Here is a 25,900-nt window from a genome sequence, read left to right as displayed (position 1 = left end):
ATTGAAAATCGCTCACAAGAGAGGTTTCCCAACCAGAACAAAAATTTTTGAATCGGACAATGCATTGCTAAATTGAAAGAGCATGCAAAAATACATCAGTCCAGAGTGTCTAATGGTCCTGCAAGTCCTGCTTTTTGTCACTTTTTTATCAGAAAGTCTTGTTTTTAAAAAAAATCAGACTTCAAATTTTCAAATTAATTTTTCTTTCTTGTGGAATTTTGAAAAAATTTTGTAGTAAGGGCTCATTTGTCAACTTTTTTAGAAATTAGATTACGCATTTTTGGAACGTTTGCCTTCCGTTAGCTCAGGTTATGCTCTTCTTTTTCCAAATGGAAAACTTATTGTTCAAATTCAAGGAATGTTTAAAGTTTATTTATTTATTTATTTAGTTTAAAGTCACTATCGACAACATTAAGGTCATTAAGTGACATAATAACTTAAAGTAACGACACACTAAAGTAAATGGTATACATTAATATCTTGTAAGAATTTTATAAGTTTGAATCAAAAAAAGAAACTCCTTCCTGCAGTGCATAAAGAAACTTTTTTTTTACTTGTCAAAACACAAATTTTTGAAAACTTTTGGCCTTGCTTCACTCGGGCTCGTTTATTTTTCTTTTTCAAGTTTGATTTTTTTAAATTTAAATTTTGAAGTTTTAAAACAAAAACACACAATAAATGTTTTTGTTTATTACTCAAAAAAACATCGTTTTTATACTTTTCTAAATACTAATTTTCGAGAGCTTTTGTCCCCACTCGTTCGAGCCCATTTATTTTTATTTTTCAAAAAAAAATCATCATTCTAATTTTAAAATTTCGAAGCAAAATAATAAATCTTTTATAAGTAAATCATAAAGCTTTTGACCTCGCTTCGTCAGAGCTAGTTTGTTTCTCTTTTTCGTAATTAAAAAATTCCAGACTTGGAGGAAAATGGAAAATTTCAATATACGTTTCATGTCTCTTACTTATTTTACGTAGGTACTTTAAAACTGGCTGTTTTATTTTGAAAAATTGGTATATTTTTGTCCAAATGTCGTTCAGGGTTTCACCTACAGGTAGTAAAAGTAGTGGAAGTAGTGAAAAAGTACTGATTTTCAGCAATTTTACTTGAAAGGTAGTGAAAAATGAAAAAAGTGGAAAATCCAGTTGATTGATAATTTCAAAAAGTGAGTGCCAAAGTTCATTGAACAGATCTTACTAAAATTTTATGGAAAACTGGAATTTCCAAAAAAAAAAATTTGGAGGCTTAAAACCATTTCTAGTCAACTCGAGTTCCTAAAAATTTCCCTTAAAGCACTTTCCCATATGAAAAAATCTCGAATTTCCATTTTTCCGGATAATGAATTTTACGAAAATTTTTTTTTAAAAAAGTCAATGACTCTTTCCCCTCTTTTTTCCTTTGAAAAACCTTTCTGCCAAAATGGACGAGAAAATTATGTTTTTTTTGGAAAAAATTGCCAAAAATTTCTATTTTTTTGTCAAAGTAAATACAAAAAATTTTTGTTTTGTAGGCCAAAATTTCTAAACGTTCTACTTTTTCACCAAAATTACTAAAAGAAACGCTCTTTTTTGGCCAAAATTGCCATCAAGCCTCGCTTTTTTAGTCAAAATCGTCAAGAAGACCTTCCTTTTTTTTGTCAATTTGTTGTTGTATTGTAAAATTGTTCTATTTTGAATTTGTTTATTTTCGAGTTCGTTCATTTTGTATTTTTTTAAATTTTAAAAATTTTCTGAGGCGAGGAGTTGAAAATATTTTGGAAGATGCAGTGAATTTTTTTTGACAGGTAGTGAAAAAGTGGTGATTTTTGGTCAACAAGTTCCTGTAGACATCTTGTTCGAATTTTCCATTAAATTTTTTACATTTTTAAAAAAATTGTTATACTTATTATAAAAAGTTCTTTATTCGCACATTTTCATTACATTAGTTAGAACCTTGAAGGTAAAAATAAAATCAAAAATTAAAATGATAAAATTTTATTTTTGACACCCGCTTGCTTGAAAACATTTTGGAATGTTTTGGGGACATTGGAAAAGCGAACTAATTTGAATACATATAAAATTTTGCCTAGCCCACCCCCTTCCATTCTTAAAAAATCCCAAGTGTTTGAAAAATTCCTGCCAAAGTCTTGCTTTTTTATTTTAAAATTTTGTGAAACATCTCGATCACCTGCTAAAATTTCAAGTGCTAAAGTGAATTTTTCGATTTTTAGAAAACAGTTTAAACGCAAATTTGGGTCATAAAAATGGGAAAAATCAAAATTTTACCGAATTGACCTAAAAAGTCGCAATTTGATGTGTAAGTATCGTATTTTCGACCTCTGAAACGGTTTCAATCCATTTCGAGCAGTTCTGGGGCCTCCAGTAAATTTTTGAAAGTTGAAATTTCCTCAAAATTTTACCCGATGAAGTTGGTGATCTAAAATTTACTTTAAGTACGAGATCAAAATATCATAATTTCAAATTACTTTTTTTTAATTTTCAAAAATTCAATTTTTCCAAATTTTTGAAGAATTAAGAGAATTTTAATAGGACCAACGAGTGAATCATTTGTCATAGTACACCTAAAGGTTTACTCTTTTACATGCAGAAGTATTTTTCCGGAAAATAATTTCAAAAAATTTCACAATTCTATTTTTTATATTTTATTGTGAGACAGATATTTATTTTTTGTCTTTTTGGGAGGAGAGGGGATAAGGGGATTTTGAGCAGTGAGCACATTTTCAAAATGAATTGGTTAATTTCAAACAAAAATAATCTCATCCTATTTTTTTGCCAAAAAAATGCATATTGTTGACTCGCTTTTGAAGCTTCATCATTTCCTCCACCATTACTATCAATCCTCTCTTCTACACCTCCCTGATGAAAAATTAAAATTCCAAATTAAAAAAAAAAATGTTGTCACAAAATAGAGTGCAGCAAGCACAGAAGAGGTCAATGGTCAGAAAAGTTTTTAGTACACTGCGTCGTTTATAAACCAACTTACGTACAATTTACTTTTCAATTCCAAAACACCTATTTAGAAATCGCTCAGTAGAGGTTGAGTGCAAGAAAATATAGACACAATTTCTTAGCCTTGAACCGCCTAGCAGACGCGATATTTCCTTTAATTTGCATCAATGAACACAGCGAATCGAGTACACTTGGAAATAAAAAAATCAAAACAGATCACCTTCTGGCTATCGTTATGGCCCACATCTCCTCATCACCCATCAGTTCATCACGCCTTCGATAAATTTCCCATTATTTTATTAAAATTATATGTACCAGGTCTAATTCGATAACCACGTTTACTTCAATTAAAGCCACTTGGCGCGTTCACGATTTTTTTTTCGCCAGCCATTCCGCCATCGCGCGTAAATTAATAAACTATTCGACAACGTGTCATTACCGTATCTACGAGCACGACTAAAACACTGATAAACAATGCATCTCCATAAATAGCCAAATCGTTTTAATTTTCCGGTCTCGCGGGCGAATAAACTTTTCACGAATTTTTTCCACTGCGCGAGACAATACTAGGTATATAAAAAACAAATTAATCATTCCGAAGAAACTAAATTTTCTACGTGCGAATCAATGAGATTAATTACGAGAGAGAGACGAAACCCCCTCAATGATATAAGACTTTGCTACGTACTACGTATACCTTTACCTACTACGAAGAAATTTCCAACGTTAATGAGATATTCATGAAGTTGGGTAAAATCATCAATCAAATCATTCTCGATTAAATTACATCCGAGAGAGTGAATATTCAACTCGTAGGACTGAAATTAGTCCGCAAGAGTCTTGTGTACTTCCAGATACAATTCTCACGTTGATTTGACAAGACTGCTTCAAACTCGCAACTAAATAAATAAAATTACTCGAAGCTCGACTACTAATAATAACGGTTCTAGTTTTTTTTTCGTTTTTGGTACAACGAGGTGAAAAAAACGAACATTACGAGTCTCTCCTAAGTATACATTCGAGGAAGAAAAACAAACAAAATATCACCGGCTGATAAAACCATAACTATTCGAGGTGCCAGAGAACGAGCATTTCTCTTACCGGAGTCTAATTTATCGCGTTTATTTTTGTCGAAAAGTGAGAAAAAATAACCGCTATGCGTTGGAATTTAAATGCATAATACAAATGAACACATTTCGTATCTCAGCTCTTGGAATAAACACAAACATTAGACGTAAATGGTGTTCTACCTTTGTATAAAGTAAAATCATCATAACAGCCTACAGGTACAGGTACTCATACGTACCTTGAGCCATTCAACAATTCAGCATCGTAAAAAGCCTACGGAAGAGATGGGGTTTTCACAAATTATCTTTACAACGTTGTAAAATTATTGTATCTACACGAGTAATTTGAGGTGGAAATTTGAAAAAATAAAGTGAAATGTTTGACGAGTTGAATGTTTTATAGAAGTGGTAATTTCCAAAAAAAAAAAAAAGATTAAAATTGAACTTATCGAGTCCTCGATACCCACTTTTTACCCAACTCGTTAGTTTTATTTACTTACAATAAAAAGTAGGGTAGAGGAACTGAGATTTCACTGAAATTTCTACTGAGTTGAATGTACTTGCACATTGGAGTCTATGAAAAAAAAAGATCTCGTAAAATATTTCAAGAAATTCTAGACACTGATGATCTGTTCTGATTGAGGGTTTTCAATTTTCTGTGGGAGCAAAGAAAAGAAAAAATCAAAATAGGAAATTATGGATTTTTGAGTCAAAAAAGTTACAATACGTGAGCAGAACAATTGCGGAAAAAATCATTAAAAAGTGTTCTTCGAGACTTCGACAATTTTAGAAAAAAGCAGAACTTTTTGGAAGTAGGTACATGGCGAGAAAAGTAAATTTCGTTGCAATTTTTGAGAGAAGTCAGATTACTTCACAACTTTTTGGTTGTATTAGCAGAAAAGTGAGACTTTCTGGCAATTTTTGACAAAAAAGCAAAACAGGCAATTTTTGAAAAAAATAAGAGATTTTTTGATTTTTGGTAGAAGTGGAAGACATTGACAATTTCAGCAAAAGACACAGCTTTTTAGCAATTTTTTGGCAAATTTTTGTCCAAATGGGAGACTGACAATTTTAGCAAAAAAACAACATTTTTTTTGACAATTTATTTTCAGAAAAGTGAGACTATTTCGCAATATGTCAGTAAAAAAGTGAAATTTCTGCACAAAAATATGAGAATTTATGGTAATTTTTGAAATAACCAAAACTGACAATTTTAACGCAAGGCAGGGTTTTTTGGCTATTTTTGGAAAAAAACGTGAGACTTTTCGGAAATTATTTGCCAAAAGCGAAAAATTTTGGTATTTTTCTTTGAAAGCCACACTTTTGACCATTTAGTTAATCAAAGAACAGAGGAAACTTATTGGAGAAATTTTACACCATTTTTTGATGAAGAGTAGCCAAAAAAGAGACTTAAACAATTTTTTGCAAAGATGTTAGAATTTTCGGAAGTTTTTGTAAAAAGAACGAGACTTTCAGCCAATTGAAAATAAAATAAAATGTAAGATTTTTTTGGAAATGTTTTGCCAAAAAAGCGAAAATTTTCAACAAATTTTTTGGCACCTTTGACAGCAGACGAAAATGTTTGCTATTTTTTGTTCGAACTTCGAATGCAAAACTGTAACAATTCCAGCAAAGGACAGGGCTTCATATAGGGAGGTTTTTTGGAAGTTAGTCTAAAAATTTCAGCACCAAGCAAGTCTTTTTGGCAATTATTGGTTTAAAAAAATGAAAATTTTCTCAATTTTTGGCGATTAAGTGAAACTTTTTCGTAATTTTTCGGCCAAACACGAGACTTTTTTCAACAAAAAGTTGTTATTTTTTGAAATTTTCGGACAAAAAGCTAGATATTTTGAAAAATTCAAGTATAAGTGAGACAGTTTCATGCAAAAAACTGAAAAAGTATCAATTTTAAGCATTTTTTGAAACGAGAAGTTTCGTTGATTTTAACTGGATGAAATTCAGTGATGGCAAAACTTTTACATTTCAGTTCAAGTTTTCAGTTTTAATTTTCAGTTTTCAGTTTCAGTTCAAGTTTTCAACCAGTTTCAGTTTTCCATCACTGGTGAAATTTAAAGTGAAGGTGTGCTTTTCTTAGGGAATGAAAGAGGGGAGGTAATTTTTGACGAGGGAGGAAAGGTAGATTTTTTGATCATTTTCCAATTGTTTTAATGTCATTTTATCAAGTTTTATCACTGTTCTGTGCAATTTTTGTTGAATTTTACTGTGTTTTTCTATGATAATTTGTTTTTTTTCCTGGCAAAATTTCATTCAATTTTGATAGTACATATTTCATTGAATTTCAGTTACTTCCAACTATTTTCATGAGATGTTAAAAAAATGTTGAGCAACTTTTTCGTAATTGTGCTGATTTTTAATCAATTCATGATTTTCATTTGCTGGGAACTCAGATTGACAATTTTTCAATACTTTCTGCAATTTTGAGATATTTTTACCCCTACTTGTATCATAGAAAGTCGAAGTTCGGTTCCAAACTTTTCATCTTTGGAATTTCTCAAACAGATTGAAAGTTCAACCAGTGTGGAGATGTGAGCCTTCAAAGTTTCACTTTTTGTCAATACTAAAATTGCAAATATCTAAAAATTACAACGTTGCATCTCATCCTCCTGTTAGATTTGGACGCAGACGATGATGGTTATTTTACCAGACCTTCGAAAGAAATCTTGAAAAAATTCGAGCTAAACTGGAGGAACCGAATTCATTTCTAGTTCGAATTCTCCACTTCCACACTTTAGCACTGATCGATTGACTTCTTAAAAAAACCACACAGGAGTGGAAAAATACTGAATTTTTAAAGTATCCTGTATCGTTTCGTGGCCAAAAGTTGATGGGTTGAGGGAAAAGGGGGCAATTTCGAGGCCATTCGACGCGTCTATTTGTAATTTCTACGTATCCATTGGTAGCTCCAGCTACCATTATCCTAATGATATCGATTCCAAGAAGCTATGGTGTCTGATTCTCGACTGTATCAGTACACAAGGCTCAATTTAGCTTTATTGACATCTAGCACGGTGTTCTCATTACAACGTGGTGGAGGTGTAGATGGAGATGCGAATTGTAATGTAAATGATACGATGACTCGGTATAATATTACCTACGTAGACCGAGAGTGCTGTAAATGGAGCGGAGCGTAAGGATCATATACGAGAGATGCATATTGGTCAAGTGGTGGCGATGGCGATGAAGGCAAAAAACAACATCAATGCGGTAATTTGGGTGAAATTCTGTCATAAGAAGTTTGATGGATGCGAAATTAATAGATGAAATTTTTTACCGTGTACTACAGAAAACTTGGTGCATTATTAGCGAAAGTATTATACTGCACGAATATACGTAAACTTACTTTCATCTGGCCAGAATTTTATTACTTCGGTACCCTGGGTCTCTCTATCTCTATACTTACCAACTGATTATGTGTTTCATTTAATCATAAATGCACAGAAGTGTTATCTTTTTTCTCTCAAATGTCGCCTAGATTGTTAGTATGTAGTGTTATTACCTTACGTAATCCATTGTACCATCGAAATTATTTCGATTAGTAAGAGTGTCGGTCCATTGCATTCCTTAATTTATCAAATAATGTGCCATATCGTCCGAATTACATATCCTCGACGAATTCTTTACCATAAATGTGTGCAAATGGCAAATTCGCCGTGACCCAGTTGCGTTTTTATGACAGATGTCCTCAAATTACAAACACAACTGGACGTATGTAACGATACGGTTGTTTTAAAATATTCCAATAATTTCGACTTGACCATTTTCTTCCCGCTTCTTGTATTTCGTAAACAACCGTAATACTTACTATGTGATTTGCTTTTTCACGTCGTATAGTCGTTGATGCTGTACAAGTGTACGTCTATTATAATAAAAAAAGGCTCCGTAAATGCATCTTTTGTAGTACCTGTACCAGTGTACCTGTACCTCTTTAATTGATATCCTAACAATGTGCTACGAGCAAAAACCACCCTATTGTGAACAGTTCTTAGAATTGTATCCAGCTAAGAAAAAAATAGCCCCTGAAGGAATCATATAGAACAGACAACGTGACTATTCCTAAACAAAATATACTACCAGTGTCCATTTTATATGGTATCGGTAGTTGGAGTTGCGGTAGAAATAGCGCCTCTTTTTCACCATGTGTGTACAATAGGAAGAATCGTATATATACCTGCGGAGATTTGGGGTCGTTGTGAAGTTAACCTTGGCTCGAACACGTGAACTAAAGCACGAGATGCGGAGGATGCGACGAGCGACGATGTGAAAGAAATAGGTGTCAGGATGTCAGGAGACATCAGATTAAAAAGATTGTCTCTGTAATCTGCGTTTACATTGCGTGGGCTTTTTTTTTCGAGGAAGAATAGATTAACTATCTACTCGTACGTACATACATGTGATGTGAAATTACTGTTTTCTAAAATACTCTCTTGTGAATAAAAATAATAATGTGTAAAATACGTCGTCGTTGTTTGTGCAGTTCGATGATCGATAAATGCATAAAGTTTTATGAGCTGGACAGAAGTGTGGTATTCGTCGATACAACTCTGCTATGCCATCTGTATTAGAGTATAATTTCCCTCTTCCTCGTGGTAATTTATTCGGTCAAAAGTAACCCCATTGGGCCTTGGTTTTGTACGTTCAGCATAAAGCGACCCTTTCGTTTGATGTGTTCGCGTTGTTGTGTCGAAAAATAAGTCGTATACTCGTACATATTATGGTACATTTGTAATGGTTCAATTGTTCATCTTTTGTTACCCTCCCCTCTGTACTTCACCTCGCATCGATTGACTCATTTCTCTCAGTTAATTAGCGAAGATGCTCTTTCGCTCGATATAATTTCTTTCTTATGAGGTTATTGATGATATGATAGAGAGATATGGGTGCCAAAATAATTTTTTGCAATGAAAATATGAGGATAAAAAGAGGGATAATTCAAATTTATTGTATCTTGGTAAAGAGTTTCTGCGGAGCAGGTAAAAATCGCCAAATGAAGCGGATCGTTTTTCAATTTTTTGTTTTGAAATTAGGTAGACGTAGCCTGGCAAAAAATTATGTCCAAATAACCTCATCAAATTTCAAGTTTTTTTGGTGAGTTTCTCCTCCTCCAAGAGCTCAAAATTTTAAAATTTTTCATGTGTCGAAAAAAATACCTACTTATATTTTTTTTGAATTCAAAATTAATTTCCTGAACTGAAAAAAAAAACTAAAAATTGAAATATTTGAAAAATTTTCCAATTTTTTGAACTTTGAGCTCTCACTGGGTGAGGAAGAAAATCACATGGCCCTAAAAATTTGGAATTTTTTCCTCGTATTTTTGAGGTCATTTTACAATGATTTTTTACTGGGCTACATTTGAAAAAAAAATTGAAAAACTGATCATGCAAATTCGTAAGAAGAGTGGTTTTAGAACTCGAAAAAAAACCGAAATAGATGCCTCAAGAATTCATTTTTTTTTCTATTCGTTATAACATTTGATTGAGGGGAAAAAATAAAGGATCAAAAGTTGAATGTTTCATTTTCAAAAAAAAGTAAAGTTTGTCATTTTTGAAAATTTTTAGTGTTCTTCTAAAATTTTACTTTCGCTTCAACAGGGTGTCTAATGGTCATGAAAGTCATGAAAAGGAATGAAAAAGTCATGAATTTTGCTCGAAACACTCTTGAAAATTTTTTAAAGAGCCCATAAAATGAAAAAAAATGAAAAAATAAAAATTTTGTTCAAAAAATTAGAAAAATAAAAAAAATGAAATTACCAATTTTTGATTTAAAGTTTTTAATTTTTTTTTGGTGGGTGGGGGTGGGATTTCATGCGGTAAAAATATGAAAAATAGGTCATGAAAAAGTCACGAACTCATGGTTTTTTGTCTGGGAGTTTTGTTAGACAGAGTGTTCAATTGGACTTGACTTACGAGTAGGCCCATTTACTCAAAACTTTTTATTCAGCAAGTTTGGAATTATCAATAAAAGTTATCAATTATGATACTTTTTGAAATTTAGAAGAAAATAAAAATTCAATTTTCCATCTGTGTGTTTGTATTTTTATGAAGAACTGGAATTTTTTAAATCATTAAATGTATGGGATAAATTCTATGATTGAAAGCTTTTTTTTTCACGGAATAAAGCTGTTTGAAAGGTACGATTTGGAAAAAAATCACTTGAATGGTGTCAACTGGGCAGTAAAAATTGTAAAAATAGTTTTAAAAAAGTACTACTTTTTGGTAATTTTGACTAAAAATTGTAAAAATTTAAAAAAGTGATTATCATATCACTTCTCAAAAATATAGCAAAATAAAAAATTCAAGTACGTAAGTAGTTATTTGAGAAGAAATTTTGCGTAAAATGGTAACACTGATCGTGGAGTTCGTAGTTTCCAAAAATAATGCATCTAACGATCCTGAATTGATTAAAAAAGGCTGTTTTTTCGGGGGCGGTGAGAGCAGGGGTGAGGAGGAATAGGAATTGTCTGAATATGCCAATTTTCATTTGAAAAATTCCATTAGAAACCCCAGTACCCAACTGAATTTTCAAAATAATGGAAATTTTAATTTTTTTCAAAATTTGATGGACATTTTATTCTTGTGGCTAACCAAATATGTATTGCGTATTTTTCAATTTCATTTTTTGGTGGGGGAAGGAGTTTGGGACTGGTAGAAATGAATTTAAACATTTGAGAAATTTTCCGATGTTTTGATCTTTGAGGTTTCGCTGAGGAGAGGGAGAATGTTACATGGCCCCAAAATTTTTTAATTTTTTCCTTGTTTTTTGAGCTCTTTTGACAATGATTGTTTTACTGTGCTCCATTTGAAGAAAAAAAAATTGAAAAACTGACCATGCAAAGTCGTAAGAATGGTTCTGGAAATCGAAAAAAGCTGAAAAATTCCTCTATAATTAATTTTTATCCAATTCATCATAAAATTTGATTAGAGGAAAAAAAATGAAGAATCAAAAGTTGAATGTTTCATTTTTCAAAAAAAAAAAAAAAATAGAAGAAAATAAAAATTCAATTTTCCATCTGTATGCTTGTACTTTTCTAAAGAAATATATGTTATTTTTTAAATCGTTGAATGCATGGAATGAATTCTCTGATAAAAATCTTTTGGTAGTTATTTGAGAAGAAATTACGTAGAATAGATGCATCCAGAATTAATCAAAAAATCTGATTTTTCGAGGGAGACGGGAGGAGGAAAAGGAATTGTCTGAAAATGCCAATTTTCACTGGGAAAATTCTGTTAGAAACCACGAGCTTGAATTTTTTTTTAAATTGAAATTTTTTCAAAATTTGATAGACATTTTATTCGTTCGACTAATACTTACTTTATTAAGTATTTTCCTATTTATTTGGGTTGGGGGGGGGGCTAGTGGAGATGGATTGTAAAAAATTCCTATTTATTTATTAGCTCGAAAAACTTCAATTTTTAAAAATTATTATTATTTTGGTGTAAATATCAAATTAAATATCAAATTAGTAACTTCAGGTTGTTATCTAATTTTGGCTACTTAATTCAATTACTTAATGAGAAGTGGAGGGGGTAATACGTCAATTTACGATGTTTTTTTTTATCCCGATACCCGATTTTTATTCACGATGTTCTTGAACTGACTTTGAGCAAAATTTGAAATTATTATTTCGTATTATTCGAAAACGTTATCAAATTTTTAATTAAACTAAAATTTGGGAGAAAAAAAATCGTCGAATTAATTGAAAATCGCTACTCGTCGTTCTACACAATGTACGAGAATGTACAATGCAACAAAATAATCATAATATCCTGCTATATTTGTAAACTTGTTGGCTTCCTGCGATTGAAATTTATAATTAACTCATAGGAACATCCGTCGTTGTTCGTATACGACGCACCACGTCCGTCACTCGATGATATCCTATCGCAGAAATTTTTTTACTCTCTTCCAAAATGAGACATTCTTTTGATTCGAAACCTTTTAGAAAAAAAAACTACCCAACTAATTATAAGATATTCTAATACGAATGAAACGAGTGATTTTTTTCATAACCTTGTAACCACTTATTATGGTGCTTCTCGTGGTATGATAAACTGCTCGAGCCCACTGAAAGGCTTTTTCAACTTCGATGTTTTTAAAAAAATCGTACGAGCGAGACGCATCTCTGTATTTTAATTAACATCTGGCCATCTTATTTGAATTTCAAACGGCTTCGCGTATACGTCTCTCGCCTACGTGGAACACTTTGCAAACAATGCAGTATACAAAACATATGCGATTGATTTGTCGAAAATAAACTTTCCACGAATAATTTCGATTAATTACGAATGCGTTATTTGAACAGTCGAGATAGACGAGCTGATAAATCGCATTGTCATCGTGTACTTTGCCAATCATCGCCAGGTTGAGGTTTCGAATGCATTTCGTTCTCACATGATGATGGTTTTCCTCTCATCAGCGAAAAAATTTTTCCATAAAAATTTAATTCTTTGTCTAAACTTACTCGGTTTGTCAATAGACATCCGGCACGAGGTAATGATTTATTATTAAAACGTCCGAAGAGTAAAAATTAACATTTCCTTTATCCGGATTTCAATTCGAGCATTATCATCTCAATTTAGGTAGGTAGACCTACCTATAGCTTTTATCTTCGTGCACAGATGAGGGAAAACTGGGAGACTGGGACCATATCTGTGCGATCGAATAACCCAAAGCGATCTGCTACATCTACAATAATATTTAACCTTGCGTGAGAACCTGTCAGCGCTTTGTGTTTGGCTTCTTTCATTGGTCCATTCTCCTCACCGCCGCCATAAGCTCAACGTACTTTGATTTACTTATTTTATAGTAAGTATTTACTTTTCGCAAACTGATGAAAAAAAATCACGAAAATTTCACTATTCACTTTCATTTTTTTCGGGCATTTTTTTTTGCCTCGTGATTATTGTAATTTATGATGACGCGATTCGCCTTAACGATTGTTTTCTTACGTGACGCGTTTGTAAGTGCTCATCTCGACGACGTGGTCAAATAAATTATCGTGCAAAAGTAACTACAGGCTTTGAGAATTTTTTGGTGTAATTTCAACAACTGTGAATCACGCTTTGTGTCATACAGGATGCTCATCAGCGTCACTTTTATAGTTCATCTCTATACGTACATGCATTTGTGGATAATGTGAGCGAGATGTGTCAACCTCTTGTTGAAGTGAAAGTAAAATGTACTATACTTACTGTGTATTTTGTCAGATGAAAAACAAACGAGAAAAGAGATACAAAATGGTTTCTAATTTTGACCAGCAGAAGATTTGTGGAGGATTTTCTCGAGGTTTAAAATTTGTATTTTATGTGTGGTTTTTTGTCGTCTACTGCGAAAGAGTGTATTTAGCAACCGGTTCTGTATGTGTAGCTTGATGATCGTGATGAATGGAAATTGGAATTTTCTCACGCGATGTCTGAGAGAAGTTGAAGGAAACGTTTAAAAGATGAGAAGATACGTAGCTGATGTCATGTATATGTAAGATGAGTATATCTGTGAGTGCAACAACCGTAACCGATCGATTATTGAGAGTCGAATATAGCCTATATTTTGTAGATCCGATTTAGAAGAGAGAAATATGTAGTCGTTTGAAAGTGCTTCAATTTTTATAAAGTTTCATCCTAAAAAATATTGTTGTGAGACGAGGCATATTTGAAGCGAATTCAAGTGCGATTGACGATGATCGCCACACTTGGAGAACTTGAGAGAAAGTAACAGTAAAGTGCACCTCAAGCACTAATATTGTGATCAATTTTTCACCTACCTAACGATTTCGCCCCCTGTTTTTTACTTCGAACCCTCCTTATCAGAGAATTTTGGGCATTTCACTGACGAAGTCACTAAAATTAAGTTATTGACGAATAAGACAACTTTTTTCTGACAAAGATGGTATCAAAATTCCCTACTAATTCGAAAATTTTCGAATTCGATTTTTGGTAAATTTTTTAAAATATAGCTAAAAAGTGGAAAAAATGAAATTTTACCAGATTGACCTACAAAGTTGAAATTTGGTATTCCTATACCATATTTTTCGATCCCCCGAGCATTAAAGATGAAATTTTGTTGATTCGAATGTTCTGATTGTATAAGTTGTGCATTTTTTTTTTTTTTTTTTTTTTAGATATCTACTTACTTGAGAACCTGAAAAATAACATTTTTTTTTTGGAGGGGAGGATGTTTATAATTGCAGGATATTACACCCGTGAAGAAAGGGGTTCAGATTTGGTTTATTAGGTTGGTGTTTTTTAGTAGGGTTGTTGAAAAGAAAAATCTTGCACGATACTCAACAGAATTATTTCGAAAATCAGATGAAAATTGCTAAGGAGGAGAAAGAACGGGGGGGGGGAGAGTGGCAGTTCAAATGATTTTTGAAAATTCTGTTTTGTGCGAGCATTTGAAATTTTCTAAAGTATGAAAATAAAGATGTTTAAATACGTAATTTTTTTGAGAGAATTTCACTAAATTTTAAAAACATTTTTAATAAAATTTGGAGCGATTTTAACGAATGAGCATGTTTTTTGAAATTTAAACAAAATATTTGGCTGAAATCGTTGCCAAATAGGATGCTTAAAAAACAGCAACAACAACAACAACAACAACAACAAAACAAAAACAAACAAAAAATGGAAACTAAGACCAAAAAAATTTTTTACATTTTTTAAACATTTTTCAATACGAGTATCATCATAACGAATAAAAGAATTAATTTTTAAAAAACGAAAAGGAATTCCTTTCATGAAAATACAAACATTTTGTTCTGTCAAATGAATCAAAATATAATCAATTTATTTGTCAATTTTTTTCACCTCACTGATTATATTTCGATTGAAAAAAAGATTCTCAGTTTATAGACTAGTTTCTCATTTTTTTTCTGCCAATAATACAGTTAAATTCTAAAAAAAAAAAAAAAAAAAATGCAAAAGGTGGTTAATCACTCAAGTATTTGACCTAATACATAATTTACATAGGAGGTTGTTATGTTGTTGAAATATTTCTGTAGTTTTTGATTCAAGGTATTTCATTATTTTATCAAATGTAGTAGGTACCTAGTAAATTTTTTTAAAAATGACAACATCTGTTCTTCATTTTTTTTTAAATTACATTTTCAAAAAAGTTTTTGAAGTAGCTTCTTCAAATTGAATTCTCATTTTTGTTCTTAATTACATTATTTAAATTTTAAATTTTTTATGGGGGTCATTCTCTCTTCTTTTGTTCTACTTTTTGCTTGTGCATTCAGTTATCCTGCTTTAAAAAAATCCTTCTATCCTCCTTTTTAAAAAAATCAAATTTTGAATGTTTCCATTTAAATATTCGCTTTTTAATTTTTTGTTTTTATTGTTGTTGTTTTTGAGAAATTTTAATTGTTTCCAGGTCTTTTTGAGAATAAAAAAATTTTCGCTTGAGTAAAATTTTGATTCGATTTCTGTCCCTTTTTCTCCCAAATTGAAACCTTGAAAATAGTTCTTTTAAAAACCCTACCATTTCGGAAAATTGCAAAAAATCCCGTTTTCCCCCATTTTTTTCGATTAAATTATTTTTTTTCAGATTTTTTAAAAAAGTTTTCTGGACCCGAAAAATTCAATTTTGTTGTGAATAATAATTTTGACTTGATTCCTCTTTCTCTCTTTAAATTGTGAAAGAACTGAAAAAAATTCTTGCCCGAAGTTTCTTTCGCGATGGGAGATTTTCAGTCTTGAATTCAAGTTATTTTATAAGCTAAAGGGGTATTTCCGCAAAAAATTTGGTCGAAGGAGCAATGAAATAGCGATTTTTGTGGTAAATTCGTGTATTATTTTAAGTTGTTGCGACTTGAGCTTTTCTCCATTTTTGAGATTTCCTTGCAAATTTTTACTCCATTTTTCCCTTGTAAGGGAACTTTACGAACGCAACCACTCCAATTGAGCTAAAATTCTGCTCACTGAAAGGCCACATCACCCAAACCTCAGAATCAAATTTTGAGCTGTCGATGTTGACTTTTCGATTTCTAGCTTATTTTTAAAAATAGCGAAAATAGTTGATTGGTGCATTAATTTTCTGCAAAAAATTGCAAACTTAGAAAATGAAAATCTGAAAACATGTTCATATTGTTCATGTTCTAAGGTTAACCCTCCCTCCCCCCCACACGACTTTAGCAAAAGTTCACTTTTCTCCAGTAATTTCACATCACTCCAGATTTCAAACTTGTAAAAAGAACATTCCAACCCACCTCAATCGATGTCTTTTTTGAACAAAATGGCTTCGTTCAAGATCAAAATTACAGTTTTCAAAATCAAATTTTTACAAAAACATTATTTTTTTGAAAAATTTCAGTTTTGGTCTCAATTTTATAAATGTTTATCCAGATTTTCATCCACTGTATACGTAATATCGAAACAACATTTAAAATGAATTCAGCACCCTGAATCCTCTTCTAGAATGACAGCTTCGCCAAGCTTTCGAACTAGGAAAACTTCCGGCAACACGATGACGTAAAGTAGGAAGTACATAGGAACCTCTAGTATGAGACAGTCGTGCACTTTTGGGCACGGTTTCAAAAATCATAATCCTCCTTTTACTCCCAATATCTGCACCCATTTCACCTACTACCAATTCTCACCATCAGTATAAAAAATGATGAAACTCTATAATCTTCCAATTCCAAAGCCCACCTCGTCCTCCCTTCATTCTTCAATCAATCGAATGAAAGATACTCGAATTTGAACGTAGCGTGCAATATCGTCGTCGTAGGCAGATCAAACACAATGTTGGCTTTTCAAGAGCCTCAATAAAATCAAAACGACGCCATAAAGGTGAAAGACCAGATGTAAACGATAAATTACAATGCTTTTAGGTGTAGCTTGCAACTGCTGTGATTTACAAGACGTATAACACGTGTTACGATGCACATCGTAACATACATCTCTATTCCATTTAGCTATATGCGATATACTCGTCGTGCATTCTACCTACCAGAACCTACAAGACCTTTTAAATCACGGTAGCATTTTGTCTCGTTTGAAAATTACCCTATTCTCTTTTTTTGGATCCTCTTAATGGAATATTTTTTCAAAACTTCCGCTCTATTTGTACTTTATATACTTACACACGTGAACGAAGAACGTGTGTCTGCCTCCCTGTGCCTTGCTCCTTGCCCACCCTAAATTGAAATACTAATCGACGATTCGAGTCACACAAACACATAAGTACCTACCTGGGTTATTTCTAAGAGTATTGAAACGATACTCGAAATGAAGATTATGTCGTCTAATAACACATATTCCAATGCGGCGGAAAATCCGAAAAAAATACTCGATAAAGGCGAACGAAAAATTAATAATTCATCGCCTTATTCGTTCGCCATGACCGGTTTTTTAAATAACCTGAACGACCGAACCGACCGAGTAAAAAGAAGTGAAAAAAGGAAGTACGTACTACACAGATAGTAGGTACTTAATGATGGTTCGAAGCGCGCATCAGCGTTAAAACAAAAATAGATTTTCGGTCTTTTCATTTAAACCGACAACAAAAAATTTAATTCGTCTACAAACAAAGCAACAGACTGTAAACAAAAAGAAGAAGGAAAATCTTCACCAGAGGATACCTATCTCTTCTTTACGAGTATAATAATCGTTCGCATACAAACCTTTATATTATTTTTAAGCCAAGTATTTCGTAATGCCACCGAGTACAGTACCGATGAGGTACAAAAGAGTTAATGGATTTACGAAGAAGGTAGAATTATAATACAGATACACCTGTTACGTAATATTTTATTCAAGATAGGCTATACATAAATATATACGACCCGATAGAGGTGAATTTTTCAATTATATTTATTCGTACCCGAAGAGACGAAGCACTATGGATTTGCGTAATAGAATTTCCTCTCAGATTATTTGTTTACAATCGATAGTGTTATCATTTTTCATAAATAATACACTAGGGAGATATATGCCATGGTTATATTTATCACATTCGTAATACAACGCAGTGATCTCATAAGTTTTCAATACACGTAGCTATTTTTGGTAGTCTTCTTTGCTGGATTAATTTTAAATACGAGTAGATATACCTTTAAGAAGCCATGTTTAATTTCGGAACTTTTAGTATTTCATGACACCATTTTTGACCTATATCTCTCTCTCTGCAGAAGTGAGAAGCTTTTGCTTTCTAGATGAGTAAAACTATCGAGTCATTTATGCAAAGATAAAATGTGTTAAGTTAGGGAATGATTCGATGTGTCTAGCACCAGAAGATTTTTCTTCTCTTCGATGAAATGAAACGTTTAATGCTATACAAACATCTGCTATAAGAGATGATTTTTAATCGCAGACATACGACGAATTCGAAACAGTCGTCCAAAAATAAAAAGTATACGTGGATATCCGTACCTCTCATCGGCATACGTCCTCTTTTGAGCACGCTTCACGTCTATGAAACTAAATAGTACGTATTTCCAACTCCGGTAGGTACGTTTTCCGGAATCATATGTCATTCAAAAATTATTATACTTACTCGAATGCGTGTGTCTCTGCGAAGATTATTTTGGTATTTCGAGCTGTCGCAGAGTTTTTGTGTAATAAAATAAAGAAGCAGTGGGTAACCATTTCTACATTTTGTACTCGAACAGATGCAATTCTACATATTACTTAATCCGGTAGCTCAACAACGAACGGTGTCATAAGCGTCGCCAGTTGTAATCATATGTATGTGTAATTTTCGAAATAAAAAAGTAAATAAAATATTGATCAATAATTTATAATATAGCGTATTGCCTCATCGTACATAATACAGCACATCAAGTATGTGGAATATCGTTTCATTTAATTGCGGAAATTGGAAAAAAAATCGTATTGTAAAATTGAAAATTGAATTGGTTTTAATCAAATAGCATGTTTATACGTGTGTCGATAGTTTTTACGATTCAGATATTTTACCTAGATATAGAGTTTTTCAATAGATCGTTGTATATGCTGCGAAAAAAGCACTTATTTTGATAAGAAAAAGCGAACAGAAAAACATGATTTTTATCGATTTTAGTTCGAGTTTATTTTTGTATTTTTGTAAATAATGAGTAAACGTAGCAAATGATAAGCAGAATTGATGGACCCCTTCTCATCCGCAGGTGGTGTGGAGGAATTTTGGTTACGGAAATCAGCCTATTTTTTTGCTAAAAAAAATCGCATAATATGGTAGATTTTTGACAAAGATTACTGAAGAGCTTGCCTTGAAAAAATAGCTTCTTGCTAACATTGCTCAAGTTTTGCTTTTGGCCAAGAATTTCAAAGTCTCGCTTTTTTATCAAAATATTGCAAAAATAGTCTCAAAATACTTTGTATACAAATTTTCTTCAAATCCTAATTTTTTTGAAAATTTTCCTGTGAAAAATTTGACTTTGTTAATTTTTTTTGTATGGAGGGGGGGGGGGGTCGAGTGGAGAGCTTTCTGAAAATTTGTTTGAAAAAACAATAGTGAAAAAGTAGTGATTTTTTCAACAAAAAAAAACGGGTAGTGAAAGTAGTGAAAAATAGTGCATTTAGTCAAAAAAGTGGTAAAAAAATGAAAAAAATTCAAACTTGCAACAAAAATCTTCAAATTATTGAAAAAAAGTTTATTTTTGATGAAATTGAGAAATACTTTGCATAAACATTTACTTCAAATTTCAATGTCTTTGGAAATTTTCCTGTGAAAAATTTGACTTCGTTAATTTTTTGTGTGTAGAAGAGGGGGGAGGGGTCGAGAGGTGAGCATTCTGAAAATTTTGTTGAAAAAAAGTAGTGATTAAAAAAAATCCGTTTTTTAAATACCATGAAAATGGCTTAAAAAATACGAAAAAACTACCAAAATTCTATAAAATAATATACTGACTAGGAAGAAATACCACTTTTTTTGTATAGTATGATGGGAGATTGAAATTAAAATAAATTGAGGGAAATTAATTTTCTAACTCCTCGAAATCGTAAATTTTCAAAAACTTTCTCCCCCCCCCCTTGCTTGGAAAAGAAAATATTTTCTTCTGTTTTTGAATTTAATTTTCAAACAATCAAAGCTGAAAAAGTGCATGGAAGAAAGTCACAAAAAAAAGTTTTTTTTGCTGGTTTTTGTTTTTCTTTGAAAAATTTTCATACAAGGGGGGGGGGGGGGATGAATCGAATTAATACCATTCAAAATAATAATGTAGGAAAAAAGCACGATTTTTTTTTCATTTTTGGTGACTTTTTGGATGTTTTTTGATTACTGAAATCACTTTTTTTTTGGAAAAAAATGTGTATGAGGTCTGAAATTGAAAAATTTGGCCGAAAAATGTTTCGATCTGAAGAATGTTGACCTTTTCTCCCCCCCCTCTCCCCCCTCTCCCCTCTCTTCCGAAATTGAGGAGTGTCCAGTAAAGTCCTGTTTTTGTGTTGAAAGAAAAAAAATCAGAAAAAATTGTGGCCTCTTCCCCTCCCCCCCTCCAAAAAATTCAATATTTGAAAAAATGCTTCAATTTTTAATTTTCTAGTCTTTGAAATTTTAAATTTATTCTCCATCTTTTGAAATGATTTTTTAAACATTTTTCGAGTGATTTAACTGGAAAAAATACTGGAAACATTCAAATAAAAATTTTTACCCCTTCCCCCATCTTCGTAAAACATTGAATTATGTATATTTTGTAAACATGCATATGTATAAACTTTACAATTTCTTTCAATGGGTAGGTAATATAAATTTCTTCCGATTTTTACTTGGGATGATAATAAATCAAGGAAAGGTGAAATCTCAAAGTTTTAGGTACCTACGTACCTATAAGTTTTGAACGCTTGAATTTTGTGAATTTTTTCCCAGTGTTTTCTGAAGTTATGGAAAAAATCTGAAAATGTCTCTTCCACTCTAAAAATTGAACAATTGAAATAATGCAACTTGAATATTACCTACGTATAACTGGATAGAAGTATTTTCAAAAACCTGTCTAAATCGTGCATCAAGACAGTTCCTCTAATATCAGCAAGGGAACCTTTACAACCCTTCAACTCCATTTGAGCTGAAATTCGGATCTTTGAAAGAGCACTGTCTCCAGATTATGAGTCACATTTTAATCCGACCAAGTTAATTTTTCGATTTTTGGCAAAATTTAGAAAATAACAACCCAAATATGTATGTGAAAAAATATTAATTTTCCTCAATCTCAGGTTAAAATTTCAAAATTGTGTAGAGAAATTGAAAATTTATTCGAAATTTTAAAATTGTTTCTCAGTGTTTTGTTTGTTTTTTACAAATCAAATCACCCTAGAAAAAAATTAATGCAAATTTGAAAAAAAATGATCCGTTTAAAATCTCGATTTCTCTCCTTGAAAATACAATTTTCAGTGGCAGAGAACTGAAAATAGGACTAGAACCTTCAATATTGAAAGCTTTTCTGGGCTTCAGTTTTCAATATTCAATTTGTTGATTTTTTTTGACTTTCTATATTTCGTCTGATTCGTATAGTTTTGCATCGTGGATTTTATACAATATTTTTTTTCAGTTTTTAAATTGCAAAAAAAACATAAATTCTAAAATTTTCCAGCTCCTAATTTTTCATTTTTTTCTCGCTGAAAATATATTTCGCAGCATTTGAAAAAAAGTTAAAGTTTTCTCAATGATCTGGATTCATTTTATTGATTTCAAAGATCATTAGTATGCTTTATATGTGAGAAGATTGAACTCTTTTTGGAATTAAAAATCACTCCTCCTCCTCCCCCCCCTCGATCATTTACCATGCCTCAGTGCAATTTCAAAGAACGCTGAAAAAAAATAATCGATCGATTCATAACCACTCAATGATTTGTTCAAAAATACCCACCATAGAATTTGTAAATTGCTTCGTCATATTTATCGCTTTAATTTGTCATTTTAATTAATCACATTCTGTATTTTTATTTTTTCAGGAGTATGACTTGGAACAAAAGATCGAACTGGAGATAAAAATGCGCGAAGGTGCGACGAAACTTCTCACCGCTTGTAAACACCAGACACAAGCCTTGGAAGCATCCAAGAACCTGGTGATGTCCAACGAACGTATGACCGCTTATTTGACCGAATTGCAAAAACGCAAACGAGAAATTCCAAAAACGAAGTAAGCACTCATCTGCGAATAATAATACATAATAATCTAACATGACGCGATAAATGTACACATCGTCGTCTTATACGAATCAAACATCAAAGACGTGTTGAAAACGGTTAATTACATTACAATCTTGGAATGTGGTTCTGCTATAAAAAAAAATCACTGTAATAAATGTATGTATGTATGTATGTATTTTCTGAGACAAATTTGTTTTTTTTTTTACAGCTCCGCACATCGTGCCTGTAGTGGCAGATTATCGCTATCCGATTTACGTATACCTTTAATTTGGAGAGATACCGATCATTTCAAGAATAAGGGAGATTATCGCAGATTCGCTGTATTTTGTTTGGTCAAAGTTGGCACGGAAATGTACGATACTTCTTTGCTGTGTCCGGTTGATCGCTCATCAACTGATCTCACATTTCCTGATTCTTTGATATTGTAAGTATCTACTTTACCTACCTACCTATAAGGAGAACGATTCGAGATTACCTGTGTTATTTTCTATTGTACGAGTAACTAACACGTCATATTACCTTTTAGCAATAAAATCTCAGCGGATTTCAAAGTGAAATTGGAAGTATACAGTCATATGCTTCAAGACGATCTGAGCATTGCCAGCGCACCAAGACGTATTAAAAACACCATTCATACCTCTATTAGTCGAACCGTCGGCAAGAAATTAGCAGCCAGTTTGAGAGATGAACTAAACGCCGGAAAAATGTAAGTGTAATTTACACGATAGGTACCTAACCGGTTCCACGTGAACTAAAATTCGCCTTATCCAGTGTCAAGTTTCTTAGTACACATCATCGTACTACCTACCTTGTATATTAAGGAAGAGTACAGTACATATTTTTATGTATTTACTCCATACCTGTAGCGAATCACCATTCACCTGCGACAATTTATTGTTTGCTATTGCTATTGCTATTGCTATATTACCGCATTCTAAATTCATATACGAGTACATATCCGTAAATAGATCGCATTACCGTCGATTAATTCACCTATAGGTATTCGAATCGTGTATTTGGTCACGAGTTTATGGGGTTTTCTAATCAAAGGTTGTTGTATTCGACGGTTTTTTACCTTATCAAATGCGTAATTTCCATACGCGTTGAATACGTTGACTGGTACATATTTGAAATATCGTAATAATTATTATTATCGCGTGTAATTTACGTGCTTAGGTACGTGATAAGACGCGATGAAGCTGAATTCGCCGAATTGTTTGTGTGTTTTTTTCTATATTCGATGGGGGTGTTTGTGAGACCAATTGACCATGTAAGGCTGAGATAAATAGTCGGGGGGCTCGCATAAGGATCATTCGCACTCCCTGCCGATCCTCCGGGACAACTTTTCTCTCAAAGGTCCTGAAAAAAAAGTGGCCCTAGTTACAAAATGGCGGCCATTTTGATTGACAGGTCAACAGAAATCGCAGATTTTGCGTTCCAACATAGGACTAGCATGAAATTTTTTAAACCGTGCAAAAGTAGATCGAAAGAGCAGGCAAAAATTCATCACCTGTCAAAATTTCAAGTGCTCAAGTGCCTTTTTCGATTTTTGGTGAATTTTCAAAAATCAAATTTTGCTCAAAATGTGAGAAAAAAATCAAAATTTTACCAAATTTACTTAGAAAGCTGAAATTCAGGATATACCCTATTTTCGACCTGCCAAATCGATTGGAAACTGTTTCAAACCGTTTTGAACAGTTCTGGAGCCTCCAGCAGATTTTCGAAACTCGAAATTTCCACAAAATTTCATCAAATGGAGTTGGAAAGCCGAAATTAATTCTTCAAATTAATTTCAATGAACTATGAAGTCGACTGCAGGTAAATTTCAAGTCGTTTTGGAGCCTCCAGGGATTTTTTGAAAATTACTGGAGTTGCTAGTAGATTTTTGAAACTCGAAATTCCCACCAAATTTCATCAAATGGAGTTGGAAAGCCGAGATTAATTCTGCAAACTATTTTCAAGTCGTTTTGGAGCCTCCAGCAATTTTTTGAAAATCACTGGAGCTTCCAATAGGTTTTTGAAACTTGAAATTTTCCCAAAATTTCATCAAATGGGGTTAGCAAGCCGAAATTTACTCTGCAAACTAATTTCAATTTTCAATTCGTAATAATATGAAGTCGACTGCTGGTGGTTTCAAGTGGTTTTGAAGCTTCCAGCTACTTCTTGGAAATTTCTATTCTCCTGAAAACGCCATGAAACTTTTCAAAAAGTCACTGGAGGCTCCAAAATTACTTGAACCCACCTGAAGTCGTCTTCAGAGGGTGTTAAAATTTGAGTGTATAGTTCATTTCAGCTTTCCATCTCTATTTTGATGAAATTTTGGGGAAATTTCAAATTTCAAAAATTTACTGGAGGCTCCAGTGATTTTCAAAAAATTGCTGGAGGCTCCAGTGATTTTCAAAAAATTGCTGGAAGCTCCAAAATGACTTGAAATTAGTTTGAAGAATTAATTTCGGTTTTCCACTCCACTTGATGAAATTTCGAGTTTCAAAAATCTACTGGCAGCTCCAGTAATTTTCGAAAAATCGCTGGAGGCTCCAAAACGACTTGAAATTTACCCGCAGTCGACTTGATACCTCATTGAAATTAGTTTGAAGAATTAATTTCGGCTTTCCAACTCCATTTAATAAAATTTTGAGGAAATTTCGAGTTTCGAAAATCTGCTGGAGGCTCCAGAACTTCTCAAAACGGTTTGAAACAGTTTCCAATCAATTTGGCAGGTCGAAAATAGGGTATATCTTAAATTTCAGCTTTCTAAGTTAATTTGGTAAAATTTTGATTTTTTCCCATATTTTGGGCAAAATTTAATTTTTGAAAATTCACTAAAAATCGAAAAAGGCACTTTAGGCACTTGAAATTTTGACAGGTGACGAATTTTTGCCTGCTCTTTCGATCCACCTTTGTATGTACGGTTTAAAAAAATCTGTGATTTCGGTTGACCTGTCAATCAAAATGGCCGCCATTTTGTAAGTAGGGCCACCTTTTTTTTGAGGACAAGTACTAGAAATGTTCCTTAGGACTCCCCTTTCGAGAAAAAAGTTGTCCCGGAGGATCGGCAGGGGGATGCAAGTGATCCTTATGCGGCCCCCCCGACTATATTCGTTGTCTCTCAAAATCACCAAATCTCAACTTTATATTTTCTTGATATTTTTGAAAATTGAGCATTTTTTTTGAAAACTAAAGAATTTTGAAAATACGCTGGAGACTCTGGAATGGTTCGAAACTATCACCAATCGACTCGGAGATTCAAAAGTAGAACATAAACCAATTTTCAGCTTCATCAATCAATTTAACAAAATTTCAATTTTTTCACCAATATTGATTTAAAAAAAAAAATAATTACTTAGGAAAATTGGATCATTTTTGGTGAAAATTCCAACACAGGCCCAAGTGTTCGTAGTTCATACCAATCGAGAAAAGTATCTTTATCTTGACAAAACTAAAGAAATTTTTTTTGGAGCCCCATTTTTCGAAGAGGGCTCATCTCAAATTGCTCAATTTGCGATCTGTTGCCCACAGACACTTTTTGAGCGATTATGACAGTTTCGAATTGCCCAATATGGCAACACTGTTCTGGAATAATCACTCAAAATGGTCGAGAGACTGCCCAATGAGCACCAACCAAAAGTTATGAGTGCTAAAGTTTATTTTTGGCCCTTTCAGAGCAATTAAAAATTTCTTGAGAAAATGGATAACTCACCGGAGGGTTCAGAAATGGTTTAGAAATGACAGTTTGCAAAAAGTTTGGGGTGAGGAGCAGTGAAATGAAGTAAAGATCGCCTTAT

The 25,900-nt window shown here is 32.6% G+C and overlaps 1 protein-coding gene across 5 annotated transcripts in view; it reads left to right on the top strand.

The window, feature by feature from the left end:
* LOC135844923 (rhotekin-like) overlaps window positions 1-25,900 on the top strand; it is an 81,554-nt gene that overhangs the window by 50,106 nt on the left and 5,548 nt on the right. For all 5 annotated transcript variants that reach the window (XM_065363315.1, XM_065363318.1, XM_065363317.1 and 2 more), the window contains 3 exons: window positions 21,917-22,104; window positions 22,324-22,539; window positions 22,642-22,821. In XM_065363315.1, coding sequence (XP_065219387.1) covers window positions 21,917-22,104; window positions 22,324-22,539; window positions 22,642-22,821 — 584 coding nt within the window. The remainder of the gene's footprint in view (window positions 1-21,916; window positions 22,105-22,323; window positions 22,540-22,641; window positions 22,822-25,900) is intronic.

This window comes from Planococcus citri, chromosome 4, assembly GCF_950023065.1.
Source record: "Planococcus citri chromosome 4, ihPlaCitr1.1, whole genome shotgun sequence".
Classification (NCBI taxonomy): domain Eukaryota; kingdom Metazoa; phylum Arthropoda; class Insecta; order Hemiptera; family Pseudococcidae; genus Planococcus; species Planococcus citri.
Note: the sequence above shows the minus strand (reverse complement) of the source record. Positions and strands in the feature narration are given on the sequence as shown.